The 13,904-nt window shown below is 40.2% G+C and overlaps 1 protein-coding gene and 1 non-coding gene across 2 annotated transcripts in view; both read left to right on the top strand.

Annotated features, from left to right (window-relative positions):
• The window catches only part of LOC132895604 (collagen alpha-1(XXIII) chain), a 165,043-nt gene extending 160,667 nt beyond the window's left edge, over positions 1-4,376 (top strand). Inside the window, exons 26-30 of the mRNA XM_060936369.1 lie at positions 1-27; positions 121-174; positions 290-376; positions 2,773-2,811; positions 2,896-4,376. Coding sequence (XP_060792352.1) covers positions 1-27; positions 121-174; positions 290-376; positions 2,773-2,811; positions 2,896-2,898 — 210 coding nt within the window. The 3' untranslated portion in view covers positions 2,899-4,376. The remainder of the gene's footprint in view (positions 28-120; positions 175-289; positions 377-2,772; positions 2,812-2,895) is intronic.
• A 9,053-nt stretch (positions 4,377-13,429) lies between these two features.
• Positions 13,430-13,502, top strand: trnav-cac (transfer RNA valine (anticodon CAC)). The gene has a single exon. It is a non-coding gene; the product is annotated as a tRNA-Val (tRNA).
• The last annotated feature ends 402 nt before the right edge of the window (positions 13,503-13,904 follow it).

Raw genomic sequence — 13,904 nt, 5'->3', positions numbered from 1 at the left:
GGAAAACATGGAGAACCTGGATTAGATGTGAGTAGACTTTGGACATAATCATATAGCATTATATAACTAATATTATATAGGGTTATATTGCGCTTACTGACCTTCTGTCTCGCCACACAGGGCTTCCCAGGCCTCCGAGGAGACAAGGGTGATAAAGGCGAACGAGGAGAAAAGGTCAAAAAGAGAAACACTCACATTGCACATTTTTGTCCATCATGACATCATGTGTGGTGGCTTAATAGTGTGTACCATTATATAGTGCTTTTTTTCTTTTTTTTTTTCCTTTCAGGGTGAAAGAGGCTTGCTGGGGAAAAGGGGTCTAAAAGGAGAGAAAGGAGAGCAGGGGCCTCCAGGACTGGATCAGCCATGTCCTGTGGTATGTCATCCACCATCACCTGCACTGTGTAAAGTGAAAAATATACTCAACAGTGTATTGTGTAAGGAATAAAACACAATGGGGCGTGCTATTATTAAAATAATAATAATAATAATAATAATCCAGCGATTGTCAACGATTATAATTTGGAATTTATTAATGAATGATGTCACACTTTTTTAAACATTTATAGTACATTAATGTTGTGGAACATCTGCAAGACAAGTTAGCTCCTGTTAATACTTACATTAAAGCAATTATAAATAGCTGTTCCTTCACCAGCCTCTTTTTTTTTCTCCTTCTTGAAGAAGGCATTTAAAAAAATTCCTGTCATGTTACCAAAAAATACCGCAAGTTGAGCAAGTGGTTAGCGTGTCCACCTCTCGATCGGGAGATCAGGAGTTCTACTTGCGGTCAGGTCATACCAAAGACCATCATAAAAATGGTACCTACTGCCATCTAGCAAGGTACACTGCAATACAGATGCGAGTGGGGAGTCAAACTCTCACGGTTACCAGAGGACTAGTCCCTCACTGTAACCCTAGCTATGTGAGAGGCCGAGGGCTACAGAAACGGCGATCAGTGCCGCCATATGGCACGGGAAGGACTTTTCCTATGTTAACAGAAAGCACAAACTCCTCCATCCTGAAGACTCTCCCATGGTGAAACATTTTCTACAGAATATCAAGTAAATTCTCATGAATGAAAGCAAATTCAGCTAATACTTCTCTTTATTCTGTTGTTGTAGTAAAACAAAAATAAGATTATTAAAAAATATTTAACAATTATTCGCCGAAGGTGAAGTGAATATCGGTGAATAATAAACGAGACGACGTCGAGGAAATAATGCCTAGGTGATATAATGGAGGCATTATGTTATGTTTCTGGCCACCTGTCTAAGACCCCGTCCACACGTAGCCGGGTATCTGCTAAATCGAAGATATTTTTCTACGTTTTGGCCTGTCATCCACATGAAAACACATCAAAAACGAATATTTAAAAAAACTCCGGGCAAAGTGAAGATTTTTGAAAACTCCGTGTATACCTTTTCGTGTAGACAGAGATAACCGGAGTTTTGCGTTTTAGAATGTCACAATCTGCGCTAAAAAAATGACAACAAATCTGCCCTGACGTCAAACGTGCAACCTTTGTTTACTGCAGAAGCCAGATTAAGCATGGACTTAAGCGAGCCGCACACTACGGCGATCCACGCGGTACCGAACCGACCCATTTCAGAGCCGACTCCCGACAGGGCACGCACATATCCCCCGACTGTTGACGAGTGCAGTCGTGATTGAAGCGACACGTGACAACTTAATAGCTTTGTGATTGGCTATTGGATATAGTTACTGTTAAATCCAACACTTGAAGATGCTACAGGCTGAATTACAAATGACACAACATGCAATATGTAGCGCACTATCTAGGCTGCATGAGCTATTATTTCCAACCTTAAATAGTGCACTTATATAGGGGAGTTAAAGCGATTTGGAATTCAGCCACACAACTTGAGCAGAGTGGCTTTCCAGCCCACTGTGTCTATGGATAAAGCTTCAGTCTATGGAATCACAGTATATACCTGCATTAGGTGCTACCAACACGTAGTTCTCGCGCTAGAAATTGTGTTTAATGATGTCACGTGTTATATGCGAAAGATATGATTGGCTATTGCTAGCGACTCTCGCCGATCAGTCTGGCTCCCGATTAGTTTTTCGAATCGGCTGTGAGATGAGTCGGTACCATCGAAAACTAGTCTTTACGCCTGACTTGCGACTTCAGTTGGCTCGGTACGCCAAAAATCGGCGTAGTGTGCGGCTAGCTAAAGAGTAATGGATCGGAGTAGTGCCTTGAAAGCGTTAATTATTGTGCAGGTGCTATTTACATGTTTAATTTTAGAAGCCCAACTACTGCTCCAAGAGCACAGGCGATGTGATTAGGGGGTCGGATTTGGGGAAATAACCATCTACAGGTTTGGAATGCTTATGAATGTGATTGAAAACGCAGATGTTCGGTTATGTGTGGAAGGGATTTTTTTCGAAGACGAGGTGGTGTGGATAAAACATTTTTATAAACGGAGGGGGGGAAAAATGTTCGGTTTTAAAAATACCCGGCTACGTGTATACATGGCATAAGATTCTTGCCAGGGTATGGTTGTATGTATGAATGATTTAAATGGAATTATCATTGTAACCAGGAAATGAACCGATTTTGGAATTGATCCAAACAAGTTAAAGGTCAAATGTCAGAAACAGTTTTTCTTCAATCGTTTCCTTCCTATTTGAAGTATATTTTAAGGGTAAATAAGGAACACAAATTAGTAACAAGAAGTTAATCGTCTTTCTAAACAGTAATTATAAAAAAAAAAAAAGTTATCCTTTTCTTGTTTCTGTTGCTAGGACAGGGATGGACTTCCAATCCCAGGATGCTGGCATAAGGTTTGTACATTACAGCTTGGACTTTTTTAAAAATGTAATGTTTCAGAATACTGAATTAAACTTTGCACTCTTGCTATCTTGCAGTGATCACAAACCAGAAGCTTTGGAGCCTGTACATATTGATATATATATTTGAAACTAACTTTTTTTTTATTATTTTATTTTTTACTTTTACCCCCTTTAATTTTGTATGTTCTATTTAATATACTGAGACGTTCTTCAAAAAAAAAACCTTTAATCTCCATGTGGACTTTTTTTTTATGTCGCTGCTTTTTCTACAAAGAATGGCTCTAATTTGAAGGACTAAAGCAAAGAGAGTTGATTCGAGGTGAACTATGGATTGCACATGGACTTGTCTAACGAGAGAGAACTCGGATGCTGGTCTTGACTACGGAAAAGCCACCAAAGTTTGCATAACAAACAGAAGCATAATACCAAACCCATCTAACAGGCTGTGCAGTGTGACACATGATTGCTGAATTGAACTGTTTTAAGCTGGCTTCGTTTGTCTGAAACACCCAGCTTGTCTTTTTTTTCCCTTTGCTTTCTTTGAAAGGATAAATTTTATCAGAAGGAGACAAATGCATGGTGCACAGTTGTGGAAACCGTCCAACCCTGAGGGAACCACCACTGTGCTAGCACATGGGATTGAACTCTAAAAATGTAACTACATGGGATATTGACTGTTGCATGGATGACCCCACAGGAAATACTACTCATGTCAGAAGAAACCAGTCTCTTTTAACATCTGAATAAAATCTGGAAAATAAACCATGATCATGTCAGAGATTGCACTACAGGCGGACGAGAAGTGGATGAGATATTCAACTCAAAACAATTTTAAATGTTTCAATTACTGATTTAAAGGAAGTGCTTGCCCTTCTCAATACTTTTTTTGTGTGTAAATACTATGTATAGTCATTATCCTCCCTGTCTGTTACCGTTCATTGTTTAATAAGATTGTCCTACTGATATGTATTTTGTGTATTCCTCTCAACTGTCTTTTAATACTACATGTGTACAATTTGTCATGCAGTAGGCTTTCTTCTGATAATAGCATGCTGTGTTGTATTGTTGTACTTAGGGGAAGCCATGGTGGCCTAATAGTTAGAGAAGCAGCTTTGAGACCAATAGGTTACTAGTTTGATTCCCTGGACCAGCAGGAATGGCTGAAGTGCCCTTGAGCAAGGCACCTAACCCCAACTGCTCCGGGTATGTTGTACATCACCCTGGATAAAAGCGTCTGCGAAATGCCATTAATGTATTGCAGTGTTTTGTATCCATTCTGGTGAGTAGTTTATAATGATTTAATTATTTTTCAGCTTAGTAAATGTGTTCTGGTTGCAAGAGCTCAAAAGACTCTAATATTAAAACATTAATTAATTAATGTAATTTCATTATTATATGATGGGCTTGTTTTATATGCCTTTTAACAGCAATACTGACATTGTTTACTTATATTCTGATAGGCTTTTTTTTTGTACAATTAACACGGGAACACATCTGAGAGAAACTAATGATGAATTTATAGTTGAAAAGTACATTTTATTAAACTGTTTGTTTAACTTTGGCTTGGAAGCTATGCATGTTTTTTCACTTGCAAAATCGCATCACTTGCATTAAGTACTGCTCTACAGTTATACATAAATCAACTATTAGGGAATACAGTATATTTCTGTCTAACAGTGTGCTAGTAGCAGCTCGGAATGTTTGTGGAAGGGCAGTTTAGTTTGAATAAGTGTAAAACAAACATTTGTTTCAAGATTATTATAACTGTAAATGCTGTTCAGAGGATTTATGAAAAAGATGATACGAGTGTCCCCTCTACAGACCTGAAGTCAATCATGGCAGGCTTCTTGGAATCTCTCCCCCCCCCAGTATTATAGGTTTACCTGAGATGAATGTCATCAGATAGAGCTCGATAATACATTTCCACTGATGTATGGTTACCGTATGTGGTATAGAAAACAAGTGACAGCAAAATGAACTTCGTGAAATAGCGGATTTTGGTATTGACACATTTGCAAAGAAAAATCTGACCACTGTCTTTAGTTTAAGGCACGAAAATGATCATAACTCTTTTAAAAACTGAGTAAGCTTCACAAATTTTCCGATATCCAAAATTTCAAGCGCTTTCAAAATGATGTGAACATCGGCTGCCTTCGTTAAAGGATATGGGACATGGATTTTTTTCTGGGCATAATTATGTATAAAGGACATAAGAAATGCCATCTAAATCACTGCAGGGCGTCAAAAATGTGAAAATCATCACATTATTCAACTTTTTTATACATCAGCGTAAAACAAGGATTCGTTAATGAGCTAGGTGGTCACGTGACCCGTGACGTAACAAAAACTTTCCAAGGAGCCAGCGCTTGGGAATCTAATGTAAACAGGTTACCGAAATGGACACCATCGACAGTGACATTCCCGATGTTTCACAGAGATGTGAAGTTAGACCTTATCAATTCGAACTGATAGCTGGAAATTCACATGAACATAGATCTTGTCTTTACTCTGACGGGTCAGATGATTCTGAGAGTGAGGGTTCATTCAGTCCCCATGAAACTGAAAGCGGTCGGCTCGATAACACTTCCTGGTAAGTTAAAAACAATTCTGCTCAAAGGCTAATGATCTGTTGAAAGAAGTATTATTTTTGTATCATACATTGAAAGTTCATCATAGATCTAGCTAAAGTCCGTTGCAAGCTATTTTTTTTTTTGCTGATATTTTTCGAGATTGATTGAGATACAATGCTTCCAGAGTCCGAGATGAAAACATTCAAAATGGCGAAACGAGTCAGAATTATGATAATCAATAATTGATACACCCAAAATTATAATACTAATCCTAACCTCGGCTTTCAGTCGCTTAGCGAATGCACCTCGGCATTTTTCCGCATGAGGCCCATGGTAAAACCACACTTCCAGGAGGGGCTGCCGTCTGCCTCCCAAGCCGGCCGAGAGCGCTCCTCGTCGGGCACGGCCAGGCGGGCGAATGCCCTGGTTCGTCCGCCCTGTCTAAAAAATAATGGTACAACTCCGAGTGAAGGTAAATTTGGCTTGGTAATTAATTTCGTTCAGTACCTGAGTATTAAAGTTGAAAGAATCCTCTGTGAAATGGTCCGAACACAGTTTGTGGGAAACAGTAGGTGCAAAGTTTTTTCTACGGCAGTAGTGAGCCCACACTTTCCTCAGCTTCGGGTCCTTGGGGAATGCAAAAAAACTTACTCCAGGGCACTTCCCATTGGAATTATTGCAACCATAAGCAGCACAATACACCATGATGTTCAATGTATGATGTCCAATGTACTTTAAAGACTATAAAAACAATTTTCTTGTCATCCACTTCTCCATTCATCTACCCACTTGTGCTGTGCCCAAAAGTTTTTGTGACGTATGATCACGTGACAGCGGCTCTTCCGGTTGTAGAAAATGCATATCGGAAGTCGAGCAGAAATGCCATATAATCATCACGAATATAACGATTTTGCTGAATTTAATAGATGATTTTGTATTTGTTGATGCAATTAATTCATATTTTTAATGGAAAGAAACTGATATAGCGTGCATTTATGTTTCATGTCCCATATCCTTTAAAAAGTGTTATGCCTAATTAGCATACCAATTAATAAAAACTACAAAATATAAGTTTGTACAACAAAACCATTAAAATTAAATGACTTTGCAAAGCCAGTTTTATTTTCAAGGTAGAATGTGTTCATTTGCAACAAAAAATTCAATTTAAGGGTTGAGGTCTTAAAGAATTACAATAAGCACAGTATCATTGTTTGCATTATTCAGACATCCACCTGCAGTGGTTTTATGCAGGTATCTAATCAGCCAGTCCCTTGACAGCAGCCTGACGCATAAAATCATGCAGATACAAATCAAGAGCTTCAGTTAATGTTCACTTCTTCAAACATCAGAATGAGAAAAATTGTGATCTCAAAATGTGACTTTCACGGAGACACTGGTATTGGTTTGAGTATTTCAGAAACTGCTGATCTACTGGGGTTTTCTCTCACACACACACCAGAATGGTGCAGAAAAACAAAAAACATTGAGTGATCGATAGTTCTGTGGATGGAAACGCCTTGTTGATAAGAGAGGTCAAAGGAAAATGGCCAGATTGGTTTGAGCTTTTTTTCCAGGAAGGATATAGTAACTCATATAATCACTCTTTACAACCGTGGTGAGCAGAAAAGCATCTCAGCATGCAACAGCAGAAGACCACATTGGGTTGCACTCCTGCAGCCAAGAACAGGAATCTTAGAATCAAGAACAAGTTCTTAAAGTGGCCGGATGAGTACAATAGTGTATTAGTACTGTGTTCTGTCATATGTTAAGATTTAACATTTAACTTCGTGGGCAAATCCATAGAAAGTCATATGACTAACCAGACTGCATAGCTACGTTTGCAACGTTATCGCTAGCTCTAAAAGCACAGACAGCTTCATTGCAAGCTTTCTCTTGGAATAAAACATTTATATACCTCAATATGCTTCTGTAGGTTGGATGGCGAGTTTTTGTAGGCCATGATGTGGTTCGTTTTCAGCAAACAAAGCAAACATTTAAAACAAAACGTATCTTTAATCCTTTCAGAAAACTGAAACATGGGTTCATGGGCCATGAGTGTGTGCATTCCCCAGAAGAACCGCCTCCTTCCATTCTGCCATCAACTGATCAAGTTCAAATAACGCTGCTGAGAAAATCACCGAACTTGATATCTTATACAGTCTATGTCTTGGACATAAAATGATCCTAGTGATTACTGACAGGCTGTCTCAGTGTCACCTGGGGAAAAAAAATCAATCGTGTTTTAGAAAAGAAAAAACATCCACTTTCAAAGCTGCTTCATAGTAATGAGGACCTTGATCAAAATGTAGGAGTGAAAAGTACGATATTTGTCTTTCAAATGTAGTGGCGTTAAAGTCATAAGTTTCCAAAAAAAAATACTCAAGTAAAGTACAGATACTCAAAGTGTACTTGAGTACAGAACTCAAGTAAATGTACTTCATTACTGTCCACCTCTGATTATGGTTATATAGAAGTTCAAACTTGTGGTCGTGGGGCGGCACGGTGGTGTAGTGGTTAGTGCTGTCGCCTCACAGCAAGAAGGTCCGGGTTCGAGCCCCGTGGCCGGCGAGGGCCTTTCTGTGCGGAGTTTACATGTTCTCCCCGTGTCCGCGTGGGTTTCCTCCGGGTGCTCCAGTTTCCCCCACAGTCCAAAGACATGCAGGTTAGGTTAACTGGTGACTCTAAATTGACTGTAGGTGTGAATGGTTGTCTGTGTCTATGTGTCAGCCCTGTGATGACCTGGCGACTTGTCCAGGGTGTACCCCACCTTTCGCCCGTAGTCAGCTGGGATAGGCTCCAGCTTGCCTGCGACCCTGTAGAACAGGATAAAGCGACTAGAGATAATGAGATGAGACTTATGGTCGTCTCCTTCTCCTTAATCAGATCAGCTAGAGCATCCTGTGGACTCTTGCTCTAGCATTCTAATTTGGCTGTCTTTCATTTCTAAATCAACATAGTCCGATATAGACACACAGTCTGTATTGACAGTTGCCTTGACGGAATCATAGTTGTTTAAGATAACGTTGTCTGCGTTCTGCTAGGGAAAGTTTCCTCTTCAATTCAACAAGACCACTCTTAAGTTCATTAATGAACTTCTCCTTTTCTCCAATTAACTCCTTTTCACAGCTAACTTTGACATTTTATTTCAGGTATTTAACCTGAATCATCTTCGTGTTGACCTCCAATCCCTGTTTCAAGATGTGCTTTGAATAGTTTGCCTTCAAGTCAGTCTGAAGTCCGACCTCTTCTGCATCTTGACTTTGAGTTGTGTACAACCCTCATCGCTTTAGTGATTTCATTGAAGTAGGAGGTCCAGACGTAGTAGCAGCAGATGGTGTTTTACTTGTGGCTACGATTGAAGAAGTTTCATAGATCATCAGCACTATCCGGCAGCGTTAGCTGCTCCTGAGCACACAACTGTTGAGCTGTGGATAGCACAGGTGAAGAAGTATGTTCTGGTTGAACTCATGCTGGTGTATAATGAGTAGGTGACAAATGTCTTTATAGTCACAGAAATCCTTTTTGTTTCCAAGATTCTTCAGCTTATCAATACAAGATGCAGACAAAGGAGAAAAATGTCTCAAGCTCCCTAGCTGTTTTCACTCTGCACTTCTCACCGCATACCACATGGAACGTACAGCTCTGGAAAAAAATAAGAGACCTTGAAAAATTATCAGTTTCTCTGGTATTACTAATTATAGGTATGCTTTTGAGGAACATGAACATTTTTGTTTTATTCCATGAACTACTGACCACATTTCCCCAAAAAAATTTCCACATTAAAATAGTCAGAGCATTTAATTGCAGAAAATGACAGTGAAGTGACCATCCATCTTCAGACCTTGAATAATGCATAGAAATCAAGATCATATTCAGCTTTAAACAAACACAATACTAATGTTTGAACTTAGGATGAGTTCAGAAATCAGTATTTGATGGAATAACCCTGACATTTAATCATAGCCGTCATGCGTCTTGGCACGTTCTCCACCAGTCTTTCACGGTGCTCTTGGTGCAAAAATTTAATCAGCTCAGCTTTTTGATGGCTTGTGACCATCCATCTTCCTCTTCATCACATTCCAGAGGTTTTAAACAGAGTTCAGGTCTGGAGATCGGGCTGGCCATGACATGGTCTTGATCTTGTGGCCTTCCATCCACACACTGATTGACCTGGCTGTGTGGCATAGAGCATTATCCTGCTGGAAAACCCAATCTTCAGAGTTATGGAACATTGTCAGAGCAGAAGGAAGCAAGTTTTCTTCCAGGATAACCTTGTACATGGCTTGCTTCACATGTCCTTCACAAACAAAAATCTGTCCTCTTCCAGCCTTGCTGAAGCACCTCCAGATCATCACTGATCCTCCAGAAAATTTCATAATGGGTGAGAGACACTGTGGCTTGTAGACCTCTCCAGGTCTCTAACCATTAGATGACCAGGTGATGGGGAAAAGCTGAAAACTGGACTCATCAGGAAAGACGACCTTACTCTAGTCCTCTACGGTCCAATCCTTACGTCAGGGTGGTGATTTTCTACAATCGTGGAAAGCGGACGAAATCAGCGGAATCCTCTCACTCAAGCAGAAATGGCTGCTTTTGATCTTTCTGAAATCTAACACCTCTTATTTTGAAAAAGCACCACAACAAAATCAATATTTTTTGATGTTCAGTTCCGGACAACCGGTAACTAATTTACATCGTATCTTTTGGTTTCTTGCAAACGTAGCAGGAGCAATTAGTTCAATACAGTTTCGTCAATCACGTTTTCACATTGAAGTCTGAATGTCACCGATGTCTCCGATCCCAATGCTCATCTGGTCTTTTTACATCAAGTTAAAATCATGCAGACACTTAAACATCGCTCTTGTTGCAGCATTCATGCGTAGTTTACTTAATTTCTTCGACTAGAAACATCAGACATAAGTCATGATTAATCACAACTTTACACGTACCAGGTGTCCTACTTTCTTTTTCACTATGGTAATTCGCGCAGCAACTATTCTGGCCGTTTCATTCACCCGCAAAGTAAAATGAACGAAAACTTCAGATTCTTCTTCCTTCTCTAAAAAGCAAACATCTACTACATTTGATAGATTAGCCTAGTTAGGCTCTTGTAAATGTAACCTCCATATCTACTAGATTTATATGGTTACCAGAAGCCAGCGATGATATTGAGGAGTTTTTCCCAGTACAAAACTTTTAACTGGTAAAAAGGAGAACTTAACTTGAAGAAAAAAAAGAAGAGAATTCTTTATGTTGAATTACAATGGAGACATTACAAATCATTTCTGAATAATGACACGGGCACGGGGGGGGCACGGTGATGTAGTGGTTAGCGCTGTCGCCTAACAGCAAGAAGGTCCGGGTTCGAGCCCCGTGGCCGGCCAGGGCCTTTCTGTGTGGAGTTTGCATGTTCTCCCCGTGTCCGCGTGGGTTTCCTCCGGGTGCTCCGGTTTCCCCCACAGTCCAAAGACATGCAGGTTAGGTTAACTGGTGACTCTAAATTGAGCGTAGGTGTGAATGTGAGTGTGAATGGTTGTCTGTGTCTATGTGTCGGCCCTGTGATGACCTGGCGACTTGTCCAGGGTGTACCCCGCCTTTCGCCCGTAGTCAGCTGGGATAGGCTCCAGCTTGCCTGCGACCCTGTAGAACAGGATAAAGCGGCTAGAGATAATGAGATGAAATGAGAGACACGGGCACTTTGAAAGCCCATCCAGCCATCTGTCCATCTATCAGCAGGTTTTCATCATTCTTGTACACAATATTTCAATTGCTGAAGCAAAACTCCTTTTTGATTTAGATGAGCTTTAGGCCTGTTTTAAAGTTTATAAGGCTTTTAATTGTTTTCCCCATGTCATACAATAACAATTTCATAATTTTAATTCTCGTACATAAATCCTACTTCCTTTGCTGTATGATAACTGGAGTGTTTTTAAGTTTTACTGAATGTTGTTTATGATATTAGCTTGTTTTTTCCTTTTTATATTCACCTTAGGCAAATAAAACCTTTTTTTCTCATGAAGCAGACTTAGCCATTTCATGAAGCAGAATATCACCACCCCAACTTATGGTCTTTTTAGCAAACTTCAGTTTAACTCTTTGCTTCTCATTCATGAAGGGCTTTTTTCTAGCTTTGCATGACGTCAACCCTGCCCAGAAGAGCCTGTTTCGAACCGTCCTGGCCGTGCACTTAACCCCAGCTGCCATTTGCCATTGTTTTTGTAGATCATCGTACATTTTTTGAGAGCCATTCGAAGGAGTTGACGATCATCCCAGCCAGTCGAGAGTCGTTTTCGCCCTCTGCCAGTCTGTAACTTTGTTGTCTCCAACGTCTGCTGCTTAACCTTGTTCTTATGAACTGCCGTCTTTGAAATTTTGAGGACGGAAGCAACCTAACGCTCACTGTATCCCGCTGCTAATAAAGCTATCCCTTCTTTTCCTCACTCAAAACTTTTCTTTTTAACTTTTTTGCCATGACAAATAGATATTTTTGTATTCTAGTTAAATTTAAGGTACGACAAGCACCGTTTTTGCCATCCAAACTGGTCCTACTGCAAGAAGATAGTCATGACCACAGCACTTTTCCTCATTAGGTAAGATTTGGTTCAGGTGATCACCTCCTGAGGTGTGCTTGTGTTGGAATTCCACCACAGACACTGGAAGGAAATGGCTACCATTATAAGAAAAAATTAAAGTGGTCTCTTAATTTTTTCTAGAGTTGTATACGAGTTGGACTACAAAGATCCTCAGAATCAGGGTTATTCCCAAATCCAGGATTATTCCCAGAAGGCATTGTTTTCCTCTTCTGTGGCTTTCCCATTGCTTCTGTCTGAAAAATACCAGAGCACTGTGTGGGTTTGTTGACAAAACAAAAACCAAAATCACATAACACCATTTCATATGACATGACTTAACTGACATCAAGAACTATCCACAAGAATACTCTTCAAATCTCTAAGGCTGCTGGGCCATAGAAGGTTCACGCTGCACGCTGCACACTACACGCGTGTAAAGAAAAGTGGACAAACGTAACATGACTTGCTCTGGGCCATAGAACGGCGTTCACGTTGCACGCTGCACACTTCACGCGTGAAGCGTGAAATGAACATGCACACTTTTTTCTAGGCGTGAAGATGGAAATTCCAGTCAATGCATGCGGTCACCGCCGCGCCAGCCAATCAGAACGGGTCTAGGGAGATAACTCTATGCTTTCAGGGGAAAACTTCAGAAAAAATATAATTGAATGGTATAATTGAAAAATAGTTCTTCATCGGGATTGTCAAGCAGATTATAGAATGTTCGGTGAAATTCACCACGGGTTTCTCTCAGAAGGAAGTGTTCTCGGCTCCAAATTCTGTTCCTTTTTCTCTTCCTCTGTCTCAGTAAAAGCAGAATGAGGCAATCGTCATCATCCGAAGAGTCCATATTGTTGGTTACTCGGTCAAAGTAGAACAGACGCAACACGTGAACATCCAAGCATGAAGTTTAATGGCCCAGGGTCCGGTTCTTCACGTGAACGTGTAGCGTGCAGCGTGAACCTTCTATGGCCCAGCAGCCTAAGGTCACAATTAAACAGATAAAATTGGGTTCAAATGGTGGGTGGAACATCAGTGGTGTTTGATGGAAATTGAGGTGACAGCAGCTTAGCCAGCCAACACAGCACTGAGCTCTACAATGGGACAACTACACTTCAGCCACAGGCCTCCGCCATGTTTGTTGACGAAATCTCGCGAGACTTTCATTCGACTATCAGGAGAGCGCGTGAGAAAACCACAAAACCGCATTAAATAGCTTCAAATCGCCAAAATAACCACAAAAAGAGTTTCTTCGTGATTTTTTTAAACATTAATCCCTAACCATAAATCACACAGGCATTTACAAAGTAGCTTTGCTAAAGTGCAAACTACCCAAATTGTCTTTATTTCATATCTGTCTGACGAGTCACACTGGTACATTTCTGATGAAATAATAATAATCATACACTGAAGGACAGCAGCTTGTTTTTACGTGTTTTGAGCGAATATGACGAGCTTTATTTTCAGGTTTCCGTAGTGTAGTGGTTATCACGTTCGCCTCACACGCGAAAGGTCCCCGGTTCGAAACCGGGCGGGAACATAAATTTTTTTTTTTTTTTTTTTAAAGAGTAATTTATAACCACGCATTTGTTACATACTACATCTGAAAGAAACGAGTTTTTGCACTGAGGAAATAAAGAAAATACATTTGACGCGTAAATTTGCACCATTAAGTGCAACACACACGATTCAACGTTGTACTGCAGTCATCCGCTAGAGGGCGCATGAGACATTTTGACTTATCTCTCCAACCTGATACAGCACACAGAGGGAGGTTCTATGTTCACACACTTCTTTTTTTGCCCTAAACATGGGGAACTGATGCAGCTCTTTTTTTTTTTTTTATTGTTGTTTTTGGATACTAACAGATTCATACATGTAACAAGCAAAGAAGCATTTAACAAGCAAACCCAGAATAACCTAAATGTCCCAGCTGAAATAA

The sequence above is a fragment of the Neoarius graeffei genome, chromosome 12, assembly GCF_027579695.1.
Source record: "Neoarius graeffei isolate fNeoGra1 chromosome 12, fNeoGra1.pri, whole genome shotgun sequence".
Taxonomy (NCBI): Eukaryota; Metazoa; Chordata; class Actinopteri; order Siluriformes; family Ariidae; genus Neoarius; species Neoarius graeffei.
The sequence above is the reverse complement of the archived record's forward strand: the minus strand, read 5'-3'. Positions and strand labels throughout refer to the sequence as shown.